Source organism: Rhinoraja longicauda, chromosome 3 (assembly GCF_053455715.1).
Source record: "Rhinoraja longicauda isolate Sanriku21f chromosome 3, sRhiLon1.1, whole genome shotgun sequence".
NCBI lineage: Eukaryota > Metazoa > Chordata > Chondrichthyes > Rajiformes > Arhynchobatidae > Rhinoraja > Rhinoraja longicauda.
Window position 1 is genome coordinate 28963444 of NC_135955.1, and position 25552 is coordinate 28988995.

General features: G+C 43.1%; 2 protein-coding genes across 3 annotated transcripts in view; one reads left to right on the top strand and one right to left on the bottom strand.

Annotated features, from left to right (window-relative positions):
• Positions 1-13338, bottom strand: part of LOC144591081 (MAM domain-containing protein 2-like) — a 77146-nt gene extending 63808 nt beyond the window's left edge. The window contains exons 1-2 of one of the 2 annotated variants that reach the window (XM_078395405.1): positions 13160-13338; positions 12818-12934 (exon numbers count right to left, since the gene is read on the bottom strand). In XM_078395405.1, the coding sequence (XP_078251531.1) occupies positions 12818-12934; positions 13160-13220 (178 nt within the window). In that variant the 5' untranslated portion in view covers positions 13221-13338. The other variant, XM_078395413.1, reaches the window with a different exon arrangement.
• An 820-nt stretch (positions 13339-14158) lies between these two features.
• The window catches only part of ptar1 (protein prenyltransferase alpha subunit repeat containing 1), a 134711-nt gene continuing 123317 nt past the window's right edge, over positions 14159-25552 (top strand). The window contains exon 1 of the mRNA XM_078395439.1: positions 14159-14303. The gene's annotated coding sequence lies outside the window, so the exon portion shown is untranslated. The remainder of the gene's footprint in view (positions 14304-25552) is intronic.

A 25552-nucleotide genomic window follows, 5' to 3' on the forward strand; every position in this document is an offset into this window, starting at 1 on the left:
CAAAACAACCTCATTGGATTTAAGGGTGGGATAATGTGGAAGATGCAGTAGAAACATAATTTCTTCTTGCTTTTCAGCAAGCTTCCCTTTAAATGCAGCTCAGCTCTTCAAACTCTGTAACAGCCAACTTCCCATTCTCGGGATAGGCGGTTCCCCTGAATGTACAGTTGGATGTATCAGTGGCCTTGTGATGTTTACAGCTCTTGGTTTTGTTTTTCCCTTTGACCACATCTAACCTGCAAAGCATTTCTATCAATTTTCAGGTCACACAATGAGTCCACATCTATCCCCCTCTCACAACATTTCCACTTTGAGAGATTCAGATACGAGTTGTTTGGTTTTTCCTGATAATTATAAAATTACATGTCAGGTGTCATCCTTATACATGCTTTATAAAATATTTCCAAAGACTCCATAACCTTATTTATCTTGCAGCGACCAGGACAGAGCAAAGTTTCTCCTAGTCAGGTTTCACTAAAGTTCTACAGCGATGCAAGTTTTACATTACTTTTATTGTTTCCAAGTCTGTCCTCTTGAAAATTTACCCATTTTGGATTGTAATTTGTACAACTTTGTCAAACTGCATTCCCCTTTTTCATTATTTGCCAGGCTGTATTCTGAGATTCGTCAGCATTATTCACCCTCTCATTTTTAATTCCACCACAAATGAGAGGTTGAATTCTGAGATGTTAACATGCACCCAATGGTCTAATGACAATTGATGGGGACGAGCATCAAGTTTGTTGTCAACTGGGGAGTTGATCAACCTCAGTTTCTGTCATGGTTTTATAATGCAGAAAATTGGATGATTTATAATACGAAAGGTTAATTGCACAGTGAGGAAACAAAACAGAATAAAATCAACAGTACTTTGCAAAATCCTGAAAGGTTTTTAAGTGCATTGTAACTACCTTCATCATATTCTTACATATAGCCTATTTGAACTGGTAAAATGGCTCAAAATATAGTCTTCATGGGCCTAGATATTAGGGAGCATCTTAAAAGGGTAGAATTGAAGAGGCAGAGAATTTTATGGAGACAATTCCTGAGTTTATGGCCTTGGCAACTGAAGGCATGGCTGACAATGGTGCAGCTATGGAAATCAGGGATGAGCAAGAAACCAGAATTGGAACACGGCAAAAATCTCAGAGGTCAAAGGATTGGAGGAGAGATCATTGGTATTGTTACTTATATTGGTTTAATATTTCACGTGTACCGAGACACAGTAAAAATCTTTTTTGCGTGCTGATGAGTTAAATCATACCATACATGAGTAGAATCAAGGTATTACACAAGTACAACAGGCAGGGTAAAAAAAAACACCAGTTGCAGAATATAATGTTGCAGCATTATATCATCTTGGTTATAAAGAGATTTGACTGCAAAACTAGAAATTTTAAATTTGAGGCATAATCAGACTGTGCCAAGGTATAGGTCAGTGAGGGTAGTGATGTTGAACAAGTGTGATTTGAGCAAAGTGAGGATAGAGACAGTAGAGTTTGGGTGAGGTCAAGTTTGAGTTGGTTTGAGGTTGGCCAATAGTGCTCATGAACTTAATATAAGGAAGAATTTTTTCACTCAGAGAGTGTTTGGAATTTGGAACGCACTACCCGAGGGGGTGAGGAGTTTAGTTTAGTTTAGTTTTGTTTATTGTCACGTTTACCGAGGTACAGTAAAAGGTTTTTTTTGATGCATGCTATCCAGTCAGCGGAAAACTATACATGGTACGGTACGGTACGGTAGCGCAGCGGTAGAGTTGCTGCTTTACAGTGAATGCAGCGCCGGAGACTCAGGTTCGATCCTGACTACGGGTGCTGCACTGTAAGGAGTTTGTACGTTCTCCCCGTGACCTGCGTGGGTTTTCTCCGAGATCTTCGGTTTCCTCCCACACTCCAAAGACGTACAGGTATGTAGGTTAATTGGCTGGGTAAATGTAAAAATTGTCCCTAGTGGGTGTAGGATAGTGTTAATGTACGGGGATCGCTGGGCGGCACGGACTTGGTGGGCCGAAAAGGCCTGTTTCCGGCTGTATATATATGATATGATATGATATGATATGATATGATTACAATCAAGTCGTCCATAGTGTACAGATAACGTTTAGTGCAAGATAATGTCAAGTAAAGTCCGATTAAAGATAATCCGAGGGTCTCCCCATGAGGTAGATGGTAGCTCAGGACCACTCTCTAGTTCATGGTAGCATGGTTCGGTTGCCTGATAACAGCTGGGAAACAACTGTCCCTGAATCAGGCGATGTACTTTTTCACACTTCTGTACCTCTTGCTTGATGTGAGAGGGGAGAAGGGAGAACAGAGACTCTCGTGACTTTTAAGAACTATTAAGTTCTAATATTTCAATGGACAAATACAGAAGTGCAAGTACCGTGCTGGTAAAAGGACTAGTTTTGATGGGTACTTGATGTCATGGATGGGCCAAAGGCCTGCTTCTGTGCTACATGACGACAACTCTGAAATGCTGAAAATCTGAAATATCATTAAAAAAATGATAGAAACCTTCCATTGATCAGTATCTGTGAAGAGAGAAATAGAGTTAAAACTTTATATCCGAGCCCCTTTGCCAGATGTTCAGAACAGTCAGCAGTTAGAATCCTTTAGACCAAGACTCTCACAAGAATCCCAAATGGTTGAGAAAAATAAGAGAGATTTCTGGGGAATCCAGATAAATGCACAGAGGAGATAGGAATAGGAGGATGAGCTGACATATGGAGGTAAAATGAGTTTTGTGTGGGGTTTAAATAAAAGTCAGGAGTGAATGGATTAAGTGACTGCTCACTGTGCAGCTTCATTGGATATGTGTGTATGCAGTACTCTCACAATGATTGACGACTCAGTGTTATTGAGAGAGGTTTGATAGACTAGATTTAAATTGCAGCAAGAAATTCACCATCAGCATATCAATGGATACTCAAGCAAAGGAATAGCCAGTGGACAAATGGTGTATCAACGCAATAAATACAAACATTCACATTCTGTGCAGGCCTTATGTAATTATATTGGAATGTCTTCAGAACAGATGTTATTGTTTCGCTATTGTGAGAATTTTACTGTGTTTTGCTTATGTGACAATAAAGCACCATTGTCTGTTAGTTCTATTTAAACTAGATTATACAATTTACGTTAACGGCAATATTTTTCATTTCTGCAAAATGATTTTCGCTATGAATTACGTGCCCTCAGTTATAAATAGTGTTCAGCTCTTTGCCAAATCCTCAAAGTTTTAGCCAAGATTTCTTTCACACAATCCCTGGACTTTCTTGAGAGAGGATGAAGACTATTATCTCATGCCAGCTCAAATTAGGAGCAATAGTGTCTGAACTCTCAAACATACTCTCTGACAGTTTGTTTGGACAAAAATAACATCTTTCATTACTTTTTGCCTAACTAAGCTCCAGAGATTTCATTTTGCTCCGATAACCAATATGTCTGACACAAACAATGGCACAAGTTTCAAGAAACCTCTCACGTTGAAACAGCATTTGTTGACATTATTCTGTGAAAGTGCAGCAACTTTGGGATTACCCATGCACAGTTTAATGTCGAAAACCCAGAGTGTCCGTGACCGGTGATTGTAACTACATCCAGTATAATCATTTGAATAGATGATGATTACGAAATAGGTCACTGTAAAAAAAAAACCAAAGATCATGCATTTTGTTGCATGTCTAAGTGAGTTTTAAATGGTGTTAAGGACTCAACTACTGCTGAGCAATCTCTCTGCCCCCAAGAAATTGATTTTAAGTATGTGGGTTTTAATTTCCTACATACATATTTAAACATGCAATCTGTTTTAAATACTAAAAAATAACTCACTTTGTTCACAACATTTCAATTGCTCCCTTAAACTTGTGCATGTCCCATGCTGTATTTCACACGTCACAGGGTTAGGGTGAGAGTTAGATGTGTTTTTTTCCTTCCTGATTTGCTGCCTGTGAGGATTCCTCAGTGAGAGTGACTGAGCAGCCAGAGTGATGACACTTTAGCTACTGGGCTGGGAAATATAAACGTTATCATCTTTCTATACGCTGTAAATGGATCGATTGTAATCATGCATTGTCTTTTTGCTGACTGGTTAGCACTCAGTGGATATTTTTAAGGCAGAGATAGACAAATTCTTGATGAGAACGGGTGTCAAGGTTTGTGGGGAGAAGGCAGAAAAATGGGATTAGGAGGCAGAGATCAGCCATGATTGAATGGCGGAGTAGACTCGATGGGCCGAATGGCCTAATTCTACTCCTATAACTTGTGAACTTGTGAACAAAAAGCTTTTCACTGTTCCTCGTTACACGTGACAATAAGCTAAACTGAAACTGAGCTGAAATCCATTTATACGAGTCCCTAATGGCAGCTGACGTTGGGGGAAGGGAAGCTGACACCAGTGAGGTTGCTGGAATCCTTGTAGACCATGCTGTCACTTTGTCAAGAGTCAAGAGTTGTCATATGTAATGACAACAGAACTATGACATTCTTACCTGCAGCAGCATAACAGGCCTGTGATAGACGCAGACAAAATACAATAAAGAAAAAAGATCAATAAATCAATAACTACGACAGTAGCGCAAATAGAGAACCACAGTGGCACAGCTGGTCATGCTGCTGCCTCACAGCACCTGAGTCCTGGGTTCAATTCTAACTTCAGGTACTGTCTGTGTGGAATTTTCACATTCTCCTAGTGACCACGTGGGTTTCCTCCTGGGTGCTCCGGTTTCCTCCCACATCCCAGAAAACGTACAGGTTTGTAGATTAAATGTAAAATTGCAGGGAGTGGTTCAGAAAGTGGGATAACATAGAACTAGTGTGAACGAGTGATCGCTGGTCAGCGTGGACTCGGTGGGCCGAGGAGCCTGTTTCCATGCGGTACCTATTAACTAAACTAAAATAAAAACAAAGTCGACAGCACAACCAACGGCAATCCATAGTTCATAGATGAGGTTAGTTCTGTGCAATGTTCAAGAGCCTTATGGTTGTTGGGAAGAAGCTATTCTTGAACCTGATGGTTTTGAAACTTCTATACCTTCTTCCCAATGGTAGGAGTTAGGGTGGTGGGGTCTTTGATGGTAGTGGCTGCCTCTTTGAGGCAGTGCCTCCAATAGATCGCTTCAATGGTGGGGAGGTCAGTACCTGTGAAGGACTGGGCAGTGTCTACCAGTTTGCAGCTAATTGCAAAGTCAAGGTCATTAGATTCTAAGAATAGAAACCATTGCCTAGTAATTGGTGCATTGAAACATTGAAGGTTCAAACCAATGCTTAAAGTTTTGAAATGGGGTAAAATACAGTCTGAAGCACTAGCAGGGATGTTTATACCCAGAAAGAAAGAATGCCGAACAGGACCCATATAAATACCGGTGATAATATTACTAGATTAGCAAAATCACCAATGCTTTGTCATAGAGAAATACAACATAGAAGCAGTCCCTTCATTCATCATCCACCCATTTACACCATTCCTACATTATTCCAAGTTTTTTTTTCCCCAAATTCTCAACAACGCACCCTAGATCCTACTAACACGTGGTTGCTGCACGGCTATCAGAGAAAGTCTTGCCCCTTACATTGCCCTATCATTTTTTTTGAGACTTTCTCACAATGATGCTGCACTTCATCTCCAACAGGCTTTCTGCTGAAGTGGAGTAAATAAGGTGGGTTAAATGGGAAAAAGATCAACCTACGTTGCCTCTATTCTAGAACTAAAGTCACTCCATCCTCAGTCATTGAGCAGCAGCATGCAGATGATGCACATTAGGAGGCTGAGCTCCAAGTCATTGTCAACTCATTCACAGAAACCTAGAGGAAGGGTTTTACCTTTAACATCCACTAAGTCCTCAACCAACCCGGCCTCCTCTGTTCAATGCTGCTCTCTGATAATAAAGGTCTATGGTGGGATCCTGGAAAACAAGGATCACTTTCTTTATCTTGGATGCCACTTTTTAATGAGGGTAGGCATTGGTGATGAAGTTCACCATCATCATTGTTGCAGCAGCAAGAATTTGGGCATTGAGAAAAAGAGTGCTGGAAGATCAAGAGCTCAAAGCTCAAAGGCTTAAAGGTCACTTTATTGTCACGTGCACCTGTTAAGGTACAGTGAAACTTGAATTACCACACAGCCATACTAACAAAAAGGTTCCAAGACTCACAACTACATAAAAGTTAACATAAACATCCACCACAGGGGTTTCCCCACATTCCTCACTGTGATGGAAGGCAATAAAGTCTAAACTTCTTCCTCTTTATTCTCCAATGGTCTGGGCAGTTGAACCATCCGCAGTCAGGGCGATCGAAGCTCCCGCGTTGGGGCGATCGAAGCTCCCACAGCCGGCGACCGAAGCCCCCGTGTCGGGGCGATTGAAGCCCCCGTGTCGGGGCGACCGAAGCTCCCGTGTCGGGGCGACCGAAGCCCCCGTGTCGGGGCGATTGAAGCACCCGCGTCGGGGCGATCAAAGCTCCCACGTTGGGGCGATCGAAGCTCCCACGTTGGGGCGATCGAAGCTCCCATATCGGGGCGATCGAAGCTTCCGTGTCGGGGCGATCGAAGCTCCCGTGTCGGGGCGGTTGAAGCTCCTGCGGTTGGAGCTTAGAAGTCGGTCTCTAACCAGGGACTGCAAGCTCCAAGATGTTAAAGTCCGCAGACTCTCGCGGTTGGAGCTCCCGAAGTCGGTCTTCAGTAGAGGCCGCCAACTCCACGATGTTAGGCCGCAGTGCGGAAGGAGATACGATATGGAGAAAAAAATCGCATCTCCGTAGAGGTAAGAGATTTAAAAAAGTTTCCCCCAACTACCAAACCCCCACATAAGCTAAAGAACACTAAAACATACATTTAACACATACTAAAAAAAACACCAAAGAAGGAAGGGACGAGACAGACTGTTGGCAAGGCAGTCATTGCTGGCGCCGCCCGGTGGATAAACCTGACGCAAGACTCATGATTTACCCGTGATCCTGGTGTTCCTGAGCACTTCTAAGATCTGGACTACCTACTAGAGGCAACTCAAAGGATTGGAGAGAAACCATCAACATTGTCTCCACAAAATCCGATTCCTGGCATTCACCATGAGAAATGGCTCCCATAATTATAAATTTCAAACAAAAAAGACACAGGCAATTATTCACCCATCAACCTTATTTCAGTGCCATGTAAGACATTGGAATGGGATGTTGTGTTTTGAGTTGGGAAACTAACAGAATGACTGCATTGTGTTGTCTGACAACTTCTGCAGTCCTTACATACACAGCTAATACGTAATCCGACAGTTACTTCTTGAGTTGCCCTGTTGCTCCATACACTTCGCCAACAAACCTACCATTGAAACATGTGGCAGCACAGAGCATAGTTTATGGGTTTCTTTGGCGTACTCTCACTCATACTAAGACAAGCTAACAGTGCAACATCCTCAAGTTGTGACAGATTGGGATCTGTTCATCACTCTCTTCAGGTTCAAACGGTCTAAAGCAGAGTAGTTGCCATACCAAGCCTAGATGCATACCATCAGAATACCTCCTAGCACCACTGTAGAAGTTTGAGAAATCTGCTCAAAAACCAAAGAAAGCCAATATACCAATAAGCTTTCTTGTTCACCACATAGGTGGGATGGGACCAGGTTAGGTTGCTGGTGATATGGATGCCCAGGAGCTTGAAGCTGTTGACCATCTGTACAGTAACTCTGCTGATGAGGACAGGGTTGAATTCACCTCCTTGCTTCCTTTGGTCGAGAAATTACTCTTTCACCTTGACAATAAGGGATAGGTTATTATTCTGACGCCATAATACGAGGTTCCTGATCTCTGTCCTGTAATCCATATCTTCTTTGTTGTTGATCTGGCCAACAATAGTGGTATGGTCAGTGAATTTAAGGATTGAGTTGGTGCTGCAGTTGGCCACACAGTCATCGGCATATGGGGAAAAGAGCAGGGGACCGAGCACAGAGCCCTGAGGAGAATCAGTGTTGAGGGTTAGGGTGGAGGAAATATTATGACCAAATCTAACTGATTGAGAACTGCCGATCAGGAAGTCCAAAATCCAATGGCAGATGAGAGGCCCCAAGGTCAAGGTCCAGGAGTTTAGAGATACTTACTAAGCTTAATGGTGTTGAAGGCTGAGCTGTAGTCAATGAATGGCACCCTGCATGGGTGTTGTCACAGTTGAATGTAGTGTAAGGGAGATGGCATCCTCTGAAGACCCTTTACCCTGTTTGCAAAGTGCAAATGGGTCTCGGTTGTCCATGAGACTGGTGCAGATGTAGCCCATTACCAATCTTTCAAAGCTTTGCATTATAGTCAATGTTAGAGCTGCTGGGTCATTGAGACAGGTCACTTTACATTTCTTGGGGCTATAATGATGAGGTTTTCTCTGAAGCAGATGGGGTCGGAAGAGAAAGCAGGGACTGGTCCAGTTGATTGGCACACAACTTCAGAACCTGTCCAAGGACTCCTTCAGGGCTTGCTGCTTACCCAGTGTTTACCCTTGTGAAAGCAGATCTGACATCTGCCACTAAGATGTATGGAAAAAAGCCAGCAGGAATGGCGAGGTGGGGGGAGAGGAACGATCCTTGGTAGAAATGTGTTCAAGATGAGGGTAAAAGGCATCAAGCTCATCTGATAGAGATACATCGTCTGAGATTGTTGCCAATTTTGTCTTATAGCTCTTGACAGTATTCAGGTCTTGCCACAGTTGCCTGATGTCTGATTGATTCAATTGACCCTCTAGCCTGTTCTGGAATTCTTTCTTGACATCTCTGATAATCTTACGGAGATCATACTTGGCCTACATTTATAATGCAGGGTCATCCATCTTGAAAGCATCAGATCTGGACTTTAGCAGTGTGAATCGCTCTGTTCATCTGAAGTTTCTGGTTAGGATAGACCCCAATAATCTCTTTCGCAACTCAGTCATCACTGCATTTCTCAGTGAAACTGTGACGATTGAGGTACACTCATTCAGGCTGGGTGAAGTGGTTCCAGTTCACCGACTCAAGGAAGCCCTGAAGTAGATTGTGCGGCCCTTCTGGGGAATTGTCTCTTGCTATTTGGCATTAGCATTAGAGCAGTGTGAGACCCACTGTGCACATACAGACCTCTAGCCTCGAATCCTTTAAGATTCCAGGCAAATCCTACTGTCTCTGCACTCTCATGTCTGTTTGTAGACTGGCTCAGCATTGTGTGCAGCTGTGGGTGACAGGTGCAACAGAGCATGTGATATTATTAGCTAATAATTCCGTTTTCAGTGCTTGCCTTATTAGTTCATTCATGCAATGTCTTTATTCATGAATGAGTTCAGTTTATATAAATATAAAGAGATGTTCTCACCATAAATGAGTCCGTCCTAGCTCTTTTGAAGTGCGCTATTCTGCAGATTGAAATATACAATCTAGGCTGACGTTTCCAGTTTTCTGTCCTTTTCCCTGCTTTCTCTCTGGGAAACAGCAATTTCCACCAGGCACAGAACAGTGGAAAATCACCTCTTCAATATTTTTGTGTTTGAATTTCTTACCGCCTTTGTTGGCACTTTCAGCCTTAACTGTTCTGTCTGTTTTTCGTATGACATGGTTATGACAACGCATTCTGAGAAGAGTACCTGTCACCCAGCGATGGTGCTCTTGGACAGTTCGGTGAACGTTTGTAATGTTGTCAGTGCCAGAAATATGGTGACACGTGTGCTGCCTAGGTGAGGTCTGCTGTATGATTTTACCGGGTTGTATGCAAAACAAAGCATTTCACTGTACCTAGGTACATGTGACAATAAAGCATCAGTGAATCATCAAATCATTGAATTGAATCATTGCCTAGAGCACTGAATGAGAGCTGTGCTTTTACACTGAAGACCCCTCTCCCCTTTCAGTGGATACAGACGATCCCACAAATGCTACTTGAGGAAGAGATGGGGGCACTGCTGTTTTCCCCAGTGACCTGACCGGTATTTACATTTCATTGCAAAGTGCATTGTCTGCTCAATTGAATCAATGTTGCTTCTGGAATCTTGCTGCACACAAATTAGCTGCCAGATTTGTTGAATCTCAACGACAAAAAAACTAATTGCTACTGAAGTGCTTCAGGGCATCCCAAGTCTGTGAAGAACACTGCCGTTCTTTTCAACATCAGCTTGTATTGTTGCAATCTACTCTTTTACATTATCGGGTTGCTCTGTCTTTGATGTTTCCTTGGGGTCTAATTGGAATTTCATCTAAGTTGTTGCACTCGGGGACAGATGCATCAGCCTATCAATGCTTCAAAGAGTTTTCAGCTCCAGCATGTGTTTCTCATCCATCACTTTGGAGAGCCTGCACAAGCCAAGATTATCAAAACGTAACAGATATTCCAGAGATGGCTCATGAAAGTAACAATGCCTTGCCATTCGGCTGCTCCAACATTTTAAAGCTTCACTAAGATTCAATTGGTGCTGCTTCGAGCAGGAAAGGTTAAGCAGAGATTTGATAATATGATTCAAAGTTGTCATGGGGATTTCAATGGATGGAGAAAATGTTACCCGGGATGGATGGTTGAGGACAGAATTAACATTAATTGGTCAAAGAACAAGAGGACACTTAAAAATATTTTTTAAATAAACATTTGAGAAACATTTAAAAAGGAACTGGATAATCCATTGGAGAGTGAGAATCTGCAACGTGGACTAATAGGTAGGAATTGGGATTAGAAAAGATGGGTTGAATGGCCTCATGATCTGCATGACACAAAAGGAGAGGATCTTTTCTGATACAATGTGTTGTGCTCTGAACTGTGCTGCCTTAAAGGGCAGTGAAAATATATTTAAGAAGACTTTCAAAAGGGAACTGATTAAAAAGATAGCGCTAAGGAAAAAGAACAAGGGAGTGGGACCAGTTGGAGAGCTCTTTCAAAGAACTAGTATAAGCACAATGGGCCAAAAGGCCTTCACTTATGTTAGATTAGTCTGTGACTGAGACCAATACAACTTTTCACAGTTATTTCTCAAGTGGTTCGAGGTATGACACATAATCATTATGTTACTCTGGGCAATCGAGCCAGGGATATGACTTCAAATCCCACAATGACAGCTGTGGAATTTGTGTAATGAAACAATTCAAAAATAAAATGCCAGGATTAGTAATGGTAACCACAAAACTACTGAACTATTACAAATGCCTATGTGGTTCCCTGCTATCTTCCAACAGCAGAAATCCTTAAAGAACATCAATGAACTAGATAGATTTTAGCGATCATATCTGCCCAGACCTTAAGACATCTCCAAACTCAGGGTAATATGTCGTTGACCTTAAACTATCCCCTGTGACCAAGTAAAATCTCAGTTCAGGGAGAAAGGTTACTCGATTTTAGGGGTGGACAATAAATGCCTATAACACTTACATCCTGTAACTAATTTTAAAATAATCATTTATTATTAATTGTTTAGATAATAAGCCATTCATAGTCCAGCTACAAGGTAGATATGAGAGGCAAGGTGGAAATGAATGAATTATATAATCGTCTGTGCAAAAAAAACTCGATTTACAGCAATCTTTGAAAGTACTGTCTCACTTTAAGAAGTTGGCAATGCACTTGTACATCAAACTCAGAGCTAAAATAAAAATAGAAAATGTGTAGGAAGGAACGGCAGATGCTGGTTTAAACCGAATATAGACACAAAAATGCTAGAGTAACACAAGATGCTGCCAGCTCCGCTGAGTTACTCCAGCATTTTGTGTCTATCTTCGGTAAAAATAGAAAATGCTGGAAACACTCAGCAGGACAGACAGCGTCTGTGAAAAGAGAAACAAAATTAGTGCTTCAGGTCAAAGACCCTTCATCAGAACAGGGAAAATGAGAAGGGTCCTCAAGGTGAAACTTTTCCACAGATGCTGCCTGGCCTGCTGCTTCCAGCATTTTCTGGTTTTTTAAAAAATTTCAGATTCCCAGCCTCTGCAGCTCATTTGATTTTCAAAATCAAACATCACACTTCCACTGACATCTCTCAGTTTGATGCATCGCTGGAAACAGCTCCACTCAACAACAACAAAAATAGTTGCATTGCAGCAAGATCTGGTTAGATGCTTTCCGGGAGCAAATACCAATTAAAATCTCACACCAAGCCCCAGAGAGATTTTAGACGCGATGCCTGAAAGCTTCGGCGAAGGTATAGGGAGGAAGGTGAAGAAGCATAGCGGTGGGGGGGGGGAGGTAAACAGTTACAGAGCTCAGTCAGGCATTGGCATTTGATATCGCCGATGGGACAACGGGAGCGGGATAATCAAATGGCAGTGATGAGGATCTCGGAGCGTTGCAAGCATGGAGAGGTTTACAGTGGAAGGGATCATGGAGGGATTTGAAAACAATGGTGAGAATTTGCATCATTGTTCCACACACACACACAGTTGCCATGGTAGCTGGCGCACTCCCCTGAGCCCGCATCTATAAATACAGAAGCTCACAGGTGTGTTGTACAGCAAGCAGCTGAGTTCTACCTGCAAAATCTAGACCTGAAGCTGCCTCTCTCACAGGGCGCCTCTCTCACACGATGCACTCGCTGTGTTACTGCCCAGAACTTGGCATGCCGGGCTCTCCAGAAACACCACGTGTATTTTGTACACATTTTGTACCTCAGAATAGCACCAGATCTGGCAGACGGAGCTTTGAAATGCTTAACTCTTCAGAGCAACAATAGTTCCCATATACTGTACACGGTTGCATGATGCGAGCTTGCACTGGTCGCTATAACACATTCAAGCCTCGAACTTCACCCAGTATTTATTTCTGCAGCTTAAAATTCCGTGCAGGACTGTACAGAATTTGCATCGGAAACTGGGCGGTCGGCGTTTGCTCGGTGCAATGTTTACCTTGTAAATTCACCATCCAGGGTCCAAAGAGAAGATCCGATTCATAGCCACACAAATCTTTCTCGAAATCGCACGATCCTTTATTGCCCTGCATCTCGACTCTGCCAAACTGGTGGACTTTGTGGCCAAATGCATGGAAACAGGGGGGGGGGGGGGGGGGGAAAGAGACGGAAAATTCAGAATGCATCAAATGTAAAATACTTCTTTCTCACCTTAAGATGATTATGTTGTTGTTGTTGTTATTGTTGCTGCTTGCTGTTGTTGCTTCTGCTCTCTCGTAACAGGTGCACAATGTAATTGTGAATCTTAACTGAAGGCACAAATGAATGAGTGAATATTTACCGTGCAGGAGGAGTAGGAGTATAAGAGGCGTCATGGCAGCTCCACAGTGAAGACTGTGCATGAAATGAGTCCTTCAACTTTCTTTAAACTCTGGGTCGCCCAGCAGGGTCCTCGTACAGTAAGTAGAACCGTGCGTGGAGAGACGATGCGTCCTGTTGCAGAGTCAGCAGTATGTTGATGTTCCAGGGGGGAGGAGAGAGAGAGAGAGAGAGAGACCAAAGGGGGGGGGGGGGGGGGGCAGTGGGAGTGTAACGAGTTCCAGATTCGCTGGGATACACCTACCAAGAAATGAGTTGCTGTGTAAAGCTATGTATTTGCAAGCGCGGAGGCAGAGAGAAGGGTGAGCGTTGAAGAATGATAGCACCCGTCTCTTCCACGCAGAGTCTGTCTGTGCCCTTCATGATCCACGACCGCCACTCTTCAGAAATCAGTGGTCATTTTCTTTCTTTTTTTTACATTTTAAATTCGGTTGACCATTCAGGCTGCTTGCTTCAGCGAGACTGTACATTCCACAGAACAGTTATTGCTATTGTCAGGGGAGAGAGAGAGAGGGAGAAGGGATGGGGGCAGGGTTAAATGTGCATTGAGTATGCCAGTGCTAATTACCCGAGGAAGTCTTGTCTTTTCGTGACAGAAAGTCCCCACTCCCACCCCCCTCCCCGCCAAAAATAAATGAAAAGCCTGTATGTATTAAACATCCAAGAACCGTTTGTCAGCCTTGCACACAGCTGCCAATTTCGGTGAGTTGAGAGAGGTCAGGTTCCACCCACATGCTGTCAGGACCAGTGTTGATGTGTGCTCGCCAAAGTCACTGGGATCTGGTGCTACAAATTCACATCTAGCAACGATACTGTGTCAGGGGACCAGTCAGACTGGTGGACTCTGCAGCGAAGGCAAAATTGTGGGGGAGGGGGGGAAGGGGGGAAGTTGGGATGAGCATTGCTGGCGCCAAATTGCGTGCGAGACCATGGGATGCCATCTTGCTGCGTGAAACCTCTGCACCCTGGCTTGGGTGGCAAGGGAGCTGCAGTTTCAACGAGAAGACCAAAGGCTGCTCCGTTCCTTGGACAGCGTGGGAGGCGCAATTATCGGAAGATGGTGGTCGGGCAACTCTGCATCAGCCTGCACTGAAGGCCAGTTTGCTGTAAGTATCAGGGGCGAAGCAGGAGGCGACAGAGACATTGAGGAGGATTGATGTGCATTGAGTATGCCAGTGCTAATTACCCGAGGAAGTCTTGTCTTTTCGTAACAAAAGGTTCCCACTCCCACCCCCTCCCCGCCAAAAATAAATGAAAAGCCTGTATGTATTAAACACCCAAGAACCGTTTGTCAGCCTTGCACACAGCTGCCAATTTCGGTGAGTTGAGAGAGGTCAGGTTCTATCAAGGCTGGCAGTTCAACAGGTATAATGAGCATGGCGTGGATGGGTTTTAGATGTCCTATCTAGAGAGGCTGGGCAACTTGGAGCATAGAAAAATGAGGGGTGATCTTATTCAAACGTGTAAGATCTTCAGGGGAGTTGACAAAGTAGATGTCGAAGGTATCACAAAATGCTGGAGTAACTCAGCAGGTCAGGCAGCATCTAGGAGAGAGGGAAGGGTCGAGACCCTTCTTCAGACTCGACCCGAAACGTCACCCATTCCCTCTCTCCTAGATGCTGCCTGACCTGCTGAGTTTCTCCAGCATTTTGTGATACCTTCGATTTGTACCAGCATCTGCAGTTATTTTCCTACAGGTAGATGTCGAGATGTTTTCACAATTGGGAGAGTCAGGAACAAGGGCAAAATCACTTAAATGAGGTGTACAGGATTTTTTTCCTCTCAGGGGTTAATGAACTTCTGGACCCACTCCCCCAGATGCTGGTACAGGCCAGATCATTAGATTTTTTTAATGTGAAGTTTGATGTGTATTTGACTGATCAAGGATTTAAGGGGTTTGGGGAACTGGCACTGGGTCAGCCTTGAATGGCGAGGCTGGTTTTAGGGACCTGGTGGCCTATTCCAGCTCCTATTTTCTTGTGTTGTGTTGTATTAGCATGGACTATGTGAACCCAAGGAACTGATCCCAGTCCTATGATTCTATCACAGGCCCATGTGAAATCCATCTTAGGGTTCCTGAGGAATGGGAAATTGCAGTGGGTTTACTCATAATCTTCCACCGCTCTTCCGAGTGAGCATAGCAAATGGGCACTGAAAAGATCGAGCGAAAAGGAGCAGTAAAGATCAAATTTAATTGTCGTATGTACCGACGATGGACCAATAAAATTCTTACGCACTACACAGAGATAATGTATAATAAACAAAAAAATAATACATTTATAACCTCAATACTACTGCAAAAAGTCTTTGGTGAAACCAAAGACAGTGTATGGTTGAGATTAGTGTAATGCAGTGTTCAAGAGCCTTATGGTTTTTGGGAAGAAGCTATTCTTGAACCTGTAGTCTTGGTTTTCAGACTCCTAGAAATTCTTCCCAATTTTTTGACGTGAAATGAGTGTGAGGCAGCGCCTCCGATAGTTCCCTTCAGAGTTGAGGAAGTCAGTACCCATGATGGACTGTGAAGTTTCTGGGCATTCAAATTGTGAATCAGGCCATGATGTATTATTAGGAGCAGACACTTTCTGAGGATTCACTCTAATGAAGGTTCTTCTAACGTCAACCTCAGGGGTGACTGAGTTACAATGTAATGGGGAGCAAGAAGGCACTTTGGTGTTCTCTTTTCCAAAATGAGTGTAGAACGTATTGTGCTTGTCCAGGAGTGATGCCTCACTGTTGCTTGGGCTGGCATTTGGCTTGGCCTTGTAGGAAGTGATGGCATGCAAGCCCTGCCACAGTTGACGAACGTCCATCTCATCCTCCAGTTTAGAGTGAAAATGTCTCTTTGCCTTTCTGATGGGTTTATCAAGGTTGTACCTGGACTTCATATATGAACCTGCATCACCAGACTTGAATGCCTGAGATCTGGTCCTCAGTAGATTGCAGACCTCCTGTTTCATCCAAGGCTTCTGGTTAGGAAATACTGGGTGGTTTTGATAGGAATGCACTCCTCCGCACATTTACTTATGAAGTCGGTAACAACTGTGATCCATTCGTTCGGGTCTGTTGAGGAGTCCTTGAACATCATCCAGTCTACTGTCTTCAAGCATATCTGTTCAAACAAAATGATGAGAGATTTTCCTGGCAACAACAGGCTGTTCAATCAATCATCAGCACTGGAAATAAATATTACAGTGGGATAAAATTAATTGTCACTTGGAGAAACATTGATTAATAAATTAAAGGCAGCGTGGATTTATTGGAATCAAATTATTTTTGATTTTGATTGGGCTTTTGATGATGCGATGTAGTTCAAATGAAGAAGATGCAGTTGATCAAAAGCAAATATATTGCAGATTCTGGAAAACTGAAGACACAGGGTGTTGTGTATATCAATTTTCAAAAGACATTTAATAAATTCATAACAAGACTTGCTAGAAAAATTGAGGCCATGCGGTTAAAGGGGCAGAGGCATAATAGGAACAAAAATGGCTGAGGGACAGGAAGCAAATAATAATCATGAATGGTTTCAAACTGCAAACACAACCTTTAATCAAATGTTATTGGGACAGGCCACCCCAGGTATCGAACAGGTTCAATTTTTAGAGATGTCCTTAAGTCAATTCTGGCTGTGTCAGGAAATACACAAAAATCACTCCATATGGTAACCATATCCCTACGCTATTATAAAGAAAGGCTTCAAAAGCTCACAAGACTGATTTGTAAGAGCAATTACGAAAAGTGGAACAGGAGAGGAAGCTTGTTCTTCCCTTTGTAGGAAGAACATATTGTAGGAAGTACATTGGACTTTAAAATGTAATAATATTTTATGAGCTTGTTTGTGTGTAGAGGTGTCCATAAGACAGATGGTTGTAACCCAGAGGCAGTGTGTACATTCCGACTTCTGTATACAGAAAAGCTGGCTCGAAGGGCCAAATGGACTCCTCCTGCACCTATTTTCTATGTTTCTAGGACATAATTTCAAAGTTCAAAAAGGCAAAAAAAATGCAGATGCTGGAAATCTGAAATCTGAAATACATGCTAGAAAAACCTAAAATATCCAATTGCAGATCAAGCACCATCTGTGGAAAGAGAATATTCTGCAGAGAAAGATGATGAGTGTAAAGAACAAAGGGAATACTGTAAAAGGTGAAACCCACGAAAGACTGAATGACATAAGTGTTGGTAGTTCGGGCTTTGAGAGAGTGATGAAGACTTGGCCATTGAAGTTGACCTGGCTAAAGGAGTCAGAAGTGTTTCATTGCCATATGTATTGGCAACAGAACGTGGAAATTCTTACTCGCTGTAGCTTAGCAGGCCCATTAACGCAATGACACACAGATAAATATACACAAAGCAATAATACAATAAATTAACAACAGTAATACAAGGTAATCATAGTACAAAACCAAAATCTGTAGTACACCCAAAAGCGGTCCATAGAAGATCATAGAACCATACATAGATCACAGTTGCTGAGGTAGTGATTAGTGTTGAGTAGTGTTCAAGAGCCTCATGATTACTGAGAAAAAGCTGTACTGGAATTTGGCAATCATTTTTTCAGGCTCCATACTTTCTCCCCGATGGTTGTAGCAAAATGAGAGTGCCTGGGTGGTGTGTGACTTTAATGTTGGTTGCCTTTTTGAGGCAGCATCTTCTGTAGATTCCATTGCTGGTGGGGAGGTCAATACCCGTTATGGATTGACTATACCATTTTCTGCAGCATCCTTTGCCCCTGGGTGTTCAAGTTACTGAACCAGGCAGTGGTGTAATCAGTCAGTATGCTCTCTACCATACCCCTCTAGAATTTCGATAAGAGTATTTGGAAAGGTTGAGGCATTCACGAGCTTTCCCTGTGATTGTATCCAGGACAGATCGTTAGAGATATGCAGACTCCGGAACTTGAAGCCATTGACTCTCTCTACTGTTGTCCTGTTGATGATGACAGGATCATAAATCCCTGGCTTTCACTTCCTGACAATTAACAGTCAGGTTTGTTGACATTGCTAATGTTGAGAGCAAGATTGTTGATCTGGCAGCATTCAATCAGATTAACCCTGTTATACTCTCTCATCTTCACACATTATTCATCCAACAATGGTGGTATCATGAGTGAATTTAAAGATAGCATTGGTGTTGTGCCTGGCTACACAGTTATGGGTGAAGAGGGAGTAGAGTAGGGGACTGTGCACATAGCCTTGAGGTGCTCCTGTGTTCATAGTTATCGAGGAGGAAATATTACTGATAATTTGTCCTGCCTATGGTCTGCAGATGAGGGAGTTGAGGATCCAATTACATATGGACGAACAGAGACCCAGTTCTCTGATTTTGCTGATGTTTGGAGAGGATGATGGCATTGACAGCCTGACATATGTGTTCTTCTTATACAAGTGATCCAGTGTAGAATGGGGAGCCATCACATCCCTTGTTGATCTGTTGTGGCAGTAGAAAATTATAGTATGTCCAGTTTCTTACTAAGACAGGAATTGATATGTCATAACCAATCCCTCAAAGCATTTTATCACCACGGACGTGGTGAAATGTACATACAAGGTGATGAGTGAGAAAAGAGGGGAGAGGTAAATAAAATGCTGGAACTGTGAGATACAAAGCATTGCATTTGTTGGAAATCAAATAACTAAGGAGGTAGGATGTACTGAGCAAGTCAGGCAGTGTCTGTGCAGAGAGATAAAAGGAATTAATGTTACTGATTGAAGATCCTTCATCAGAATGGACCTCCTCGGAAACAGACTGAAAAAGCAGGTTACCTGAAATTTTTCAATTCACTGCTGAGTCCTAAGGCCTGCATTGTGCCTATTCTTAGTTTAGTTTAGTTTAGAGATACAGTGCGGAAACAGGCCCTTCAGCCCACCAAGTCTGCGCTGACCAACAATCCCCACACACTAGCACCATCCTACACACACTGGGAACAATTTACAATTTTACTGAAGCCAATTAACCTCCAAACCTGTACGTCTTTGGAGTGTGGGAGAAAATCAGAGCACCCGGAGAAAACCCACGTGGTCACGGAGAGAATGTACAAACTGTAGACAGCCGGAGTCAGGATCGAACCTGGGTCTCTTGCGCTATAAGGCAGCAACTCTACTGGTGCACCAGATCAGAAGCTGTTCCTCGAGCTTACATTTGGCTTTATTCAAACACAATAAGAGGTGAAAGGCAGAGAGATCAAAGTGGAACAGAATGGAGAATTAAAGTGATGAAGCTGGAACTCATGCAGACTGAACAGAGGTGTTCTGCAAAGCATTTGCCCAATCCGTGATGTGAATAACATTGCATCATAAACATCAAGTAGTGTACAGTAAATTGGCAAAAGCACAACTTCACCTGGAGGGAGTGTTTGGGTCCCTGGATGGTGGGCTGGAGAGGAGAAATGCAGAGAATGGAACAGATGTGGTGGGAACCCTGACAACTATGGTTGAGCAAAAAGCACGACATCTTGAAAGTATTGGTGTGGGAAGTATCAAAGTCAGAATATATTTAGTAGTGATGAGAAACAAGGCGAATGGCATAGAAATTTTGCAGGAATCATGGTTTATTCCAGCACTTTTTATGTTCTCTCTTCTATTTGCATTTGTTTCCTTCTATTTACATCTCCTCTCGGCAGTCTCGATTCACCCCCACCCTATCATACACTTGCCCCTTGTCCTCTACACCGTTCCGCTTCCTCTGCAACCTAACAAATATATGTTTCCTAACTTTTCCTAGCTCTGATGAAGAATCGTCAATCTGAAGCATTAACCCAGTTTCTCTCTCCAATGGTGCTGCCTAGCCTGATGTATATTTCCCAAACTTATTTCCTTGTAGCAGTTTGCAATTTTCAGAATACTTTGGAAATGAACTTTTACGAGGTTTCCAGCGGACTTGAGGAGGATATGTACAGGGTTTGAAATGGGCAAGCATGTGGCAGATGAAATTTAATGCCGAGGGGAGAACTAATATCCCTGAGTCAAAGGAATGAGATTGATATGGTTCTCAAGGGCACATTGAGACATATGGAATATGTACACAAGTCCCAGAGAAGAAGGAGAGATGCACAAACAGATAGAATAATGAAGCAGACAGGGAAATGCAGCTGTTATGACCTGAGCTGATCCAAAGTGAAATATTTGAATGCTTGAGGAATGCCAGGAAACAGAGGGAAAGGAAACAGCTTGCTAAATGGACCATGGAGAGCTCAATCCGGTTGCCAATATCTCTAATTCAGAAAAGGAAAGAAGGAAAGACTTGTATTTCCAAAGCACCTTTCATAGTCTGAGGACATCCCAAAGCACTTCACAGCCAATAAAGTGCCCAGTGAGATGAAAGAAACATAGCAGCCAATTTGCACGCAGCAAGGTACCACGGTTTTAATGAAGTGCCATTGACCCAAAACATTAACTGTGTTACTTTCTGTTCACAGATATTATCTGATATGCTTAGTACTACCAATATTTTCTGTTAACATTATAAATTCTCAGATTACGCACAACTTTGCTTTTGTTGTAATATTACTTTTGTTGCATGTTAACAAATATGAGTTTGCATTGCTATGCAAGCACGTCTTTGCTCTTCCTGGATATTGTTGAGTGCCCTTTGCTGCTCTATTATTATAAAAAATAGTTAACCACCCAGCACAGGGTGAAATATGGTTCAATGGTACTTTATTGTCAAGTACAGTGAAATTCCTTTTTTGCATACAGTTCAGTAAAAATCATACTGTACGTCGGCACCTACTGTACCTACTGTACAATCGCACAAGAGTAAGGATAGTACAGGCATGTGAATTTTCCACGGATTTACGCATTTTTTAAATCCATTTTCCGCGCTTTTTGCATGGTTTCCGCGTTTTTCACTTTGCTAAATAAACGGAGAAATCGGATCAAAAAAAATAAAGAAAAAAAACAATGTATAGACTTGTAATGAACACTAGGTTCTGCTAGAGGTCGCTAGGGGTTCCGCGAGAAATCTCCCACTCCCTGGAAGTCTCTCTGAAAATGTGGCACATAGGCTGGGCAAAGTTGCCAATCTCGACCTCATCGGGACTTCCACAGCTGATCGATGGGTTGAATTTGCAACCTGCGAACGGGGCTCTGGAACTCCAGCCCAGCTGGAGCCAGCAAATCTATCCCCATAGCCGTCGTCCTTGGCCTGCTGGATAAACCAGCAAAGATCTGGAACCAAGAGTGCCAAAAAATCAGCGGTGGAACTGTAATGAGTAAATATTAAATTTAAGTGCAAGATTATATAACTAAATTAATTAAGACAGGGTTAAAATATAAAACATAGCAAAACAGCCAATTACCACCTTTTTGGGCTGATTATCAATTGATGTGCGAATTTACTTCAAAAATGTTATTAGTGTACAGACATATTCACATTATTTTGTAATGTCTGTTTTTACTTTGAAATGCACTAAAAGAGGTTTGAAACTGGTAATTTTGTGTGTACATTTTTGACCCCCGGTGTACGCCATGTGCAAACGATCTTTTCCTCTTTTTGTACCTCACTCACACGACTAATAGTAGATTACCCTGAGGTAAAACACAATAGTCGCCATGTTTCTGGCACCATCTTGTACGATTCCACTGTGCCGCTGTGGAAATAAATAATGGAGAGAACCTTTTAGTTTAGTTTAGTTAAGAGATACAGCGCGGAGACAGGCCGTTCGGCCTACCGGGTCCGCGCCAACCAGCGATCCCCGCATATTAACATTATCCGAAACACACTAGGGACCATTTTTACATTTACCAAGCCAATTTACCTACATACCTGTACATCTTTGGAGTGTGGGAGGAAACCAAAGATTTCGGAGAAAAACCAAGCGGTCACGGGGAGAACGTACAAACTCCGTACAGACAGCGCCCGTAGTCGGGATCAAGCCCAGGTTTCCGGCACTGCAAGCACTGTAAGGCAGCAACTCTACCGCTACGCCACTGTGCCTCCCTTCAACTCCCTATGAACAGTGACTAATAGGTTGTTTTCCATTTGTCTGAGAGAGAAGATATTGTCTCAGCCAAAAGATGGAAACTTTGACTGTGAAGCATTCCCTTGGGACCACACTGGAGTTCATAGTCTTTATTAAAGTTTATGGTCATATGCACAAGTACACTGAGGTACAGAAACAATGGAAAATATTGCTTGCAGCAGCATCACAGGCGGGTCGACTCAGTCAAACAAACAGAACAAATTATGCATGGTATACATAAATTGCACAAAACTTCTAAAAGATAAAAGACGATGCAATGAACAAGAAATTAGTGCAATAATTTAGAAAGAAAAACAAAGTCCATGGTAGTGCAAGAGGTGGAACACAGTCCATTGTCAAGGTAGGATTAGGGTTGTGAAGGTTGTTTCAAGAACTGATAATTGTTGGAAAGTAGCTGTTTCTGTACCCTGGTGGTGTGGGACCGAAGGCTTCTGTACTTCCTGCCCGATGGGAGCATTGAGAGGTGGGCATGACCTGGATGGTGGAGATCCTTGATGATGCATGTCACCTTCTTGAGGCAGTGCCTCAGAGATTCTTTTAATGGTTAGTATGGATCTTTGTTGTTCAAGTCTTGGAATTAAGCTTCACCTCACAACATTCCGACTCAGACAAGAGAGTGAGGAACACAGCTGAACTGAAGAAGTGTTGGTTGTGTCCTTCGAGAATTGTGATCATCAGGAAGCTCTGGAAATGTGTGCCGGGGGAACCAGGGTAGGACGAAAGGTTAATTCTTTAGCTCACGGCCAAAGGTTTCCAGAGTCTTAAACCAGCTCGCCCACTCTGCTAGGCTGCATTTGAGTCCTTTTTTTTGCCTCTGGATCAATGGTTGTGGGTTCAACGTTCACTCCAGAGATTTGAGCTCTAACTTGCGGCTGGTGCCACAGTGTGGTACTGAGGGAGTGTTTCATAATCAGACCTACCGACATTTGAGCAATATATTAAATAGACATCCCGTATGATGTGAATCACAAAGGGTATTTTGTTTAAAAATGGGAAGTTTCCCAGATATCCCAGAGACAATATATATTCCTCAGCCAGCACAACCATGAGATAAAAAGGACTGGCCTTGCATTTGTGCAATTCTTTTCACAACCTCAGTGTACACCAATGTACTTTTCAGCCATGAAGATGATCTACTTCCAGTCATTTGGTGTTTGTGAGATCTTGCTTTGTGTGAAGAGTCTGCCATGTTTCCTACTTTATTATGTTTCAAGAAGCACTTCACCACCTGTAAACTATTGCAAGACATCCTGATATTGTCATAGGTTGCCTCAGAAATTGCAGGGACATTGCATATTCGAGTCAAGTCAAGTGTATTATCATGTGCACAAGTACAGTGAGGTACCGATCCACACAGATTGAATTTGGCCACTTTCTTTGCCAAATTTATCTTTGGTGAAACAGAAAGCATGCTTGGAGATTTATTAATGATTGCAAAAGGATCGTGATAGACATCAACATGTAGATGGAGGTCAAACTTTCCCGTTGTCACCTCATAAGGAAGTGTTCTTGTAAGATCCCTCTGAATGAGATCACACATTTAAATAGATAATCGGCTTTAATTTGGCTGCTTCATATTGTTTTCATCATGAACTATAACAATGTTTAAAATGTGCTGTGTTACGGCGTCAGGAGAATTGAAAGGATTTCAGCTGCCTACACCAAATGACCCACTAAGTCTTTAAGCATTGAGTGCTCTTGGCAGGTCAGCATACACACTCCTCATTGAGAGCAATTTCCTCAAACCAAAACATTGCACACAGTCTTTATTTGCTCCCACTCTTCCTCCCAGCCATTCTCTGATTGTAAACCCCGAGACCATAACAAATACTCAGGCATTTCACAATGCTTCGTCAAATAAAATTTGACACCGTGCCTTCAGAGCGATGTCGGGACGAAAGCCACATTCAAAGACGGTGGACTTTAAGGAAAACCTTAAAAAGTGCAAAGGCAAGGTTCCGTGCCCTGGAAGCTGGACCCACAGCTGCCATTTGGTGGAGTGATTAAATCAAGGATCCTGGAGGCGCCAGGATCAGAAGAATGCAGATGGTTCACAGCAAGCAGCTGAACCCCTTCCAAACCTTCTGACACAGCAAGACAATACATTTTAAACAATCTTATAAATCACGGTGATAACAATGTGAAACAGCACTTCGCAAATTAATGCCAATTACCTTTTAAAATGTGTAATTGCATTCAGAGGGATCTTGCAAGAACACTTACTTATGCGATCTTCAATGCAAGGAATAACCTCTGTCCCCATATTGGTGTTTGTTACGATCCTTTTCCAATTATAGTGTCTATTAATAAATCTGTATGCATGCTTTCTGTTTAACTGACGATAAATTAGACAAAGAAGTTGGCCAGGCTCAATCTGTGTGAATCGGTACCTAATCATGCTTGTGCATACTTGCTTGACTAGAAAACCCCAAATTCTTCCAATGTTTATTCTTTTAGGAAAGATTGTGGATTCAAAGGAGTAAGGTTTACCCGGAGTCCAGGGTGTTTCTTAAGCTAACTGGCTCAGTGTCTTTGATTCTGCGATAATGGCAGGAGAAAAGCTGATTTAGACTCAGAGATGGAGGCTGAAGAGAAGAATGAACTTTCTGAAGTATCTCTTGCAATCTCCCTCCCCCTCCCACCTCTCCCCCCCTCCTCTCCCCGCTCCCTCCTCTCCCCCCCTCCCTCCTCTCCCCCCTCCCTCCTCTCCCCCCCTCCTCTCCCCCCTCCCTCCTCTCCCCCCTCCGTCCTCTACCCCCTCCCTCCTCTCCCCCTCCCTCCTCTCCCCCTCTCTCCTCTCCCCCCTCCGTCCTCTACCCCCTCCCTCCTCTCTCCCCCCTCCGTCCTCTACCTCCTCCCTCCTCTCTCCCCCCTCCGTCCTCTCCCCCCCTCCCTCCTCTCCCCCCTCTCTCCTCTCCCCCCTCCGTCCTCTACCCCCTCCCTCCTCTCTCTCCCTCCGTCCTCTCCCCCGCTCCCTCCTCTCCCCCTCCCTCCTCTCCCCCCCCCGTCCTCTCCCTCCTCTCACCCCCCTCTCTCCTCTCCTCCCTCCCTCTTCTCCCCCCCTCCCGCTTCTCTCCCCCCCCCTCCCCCCCTTCTCCCCTTTCTAGGAGATAGATTTAAACTAAAATGTGAACAACTTAAAAAAATATAACACCTATTTCAATTAAACTTCTTCCAATAAGACCACAGGACGATGGTAGAGTGGACCTAAAATTGTCTCGCTATCATGTACCGTTTTGGCTGTAGTTCAGGAACAAACAAACAAACAAGAGTTTTTGTATAAAGATTTTATTTTTCAAAATAAAATAACCCTGAGTCCAGAAACACCCTGGACTCAGGGTTATCTTTAACTGAGATGTTAAAGATAACCCC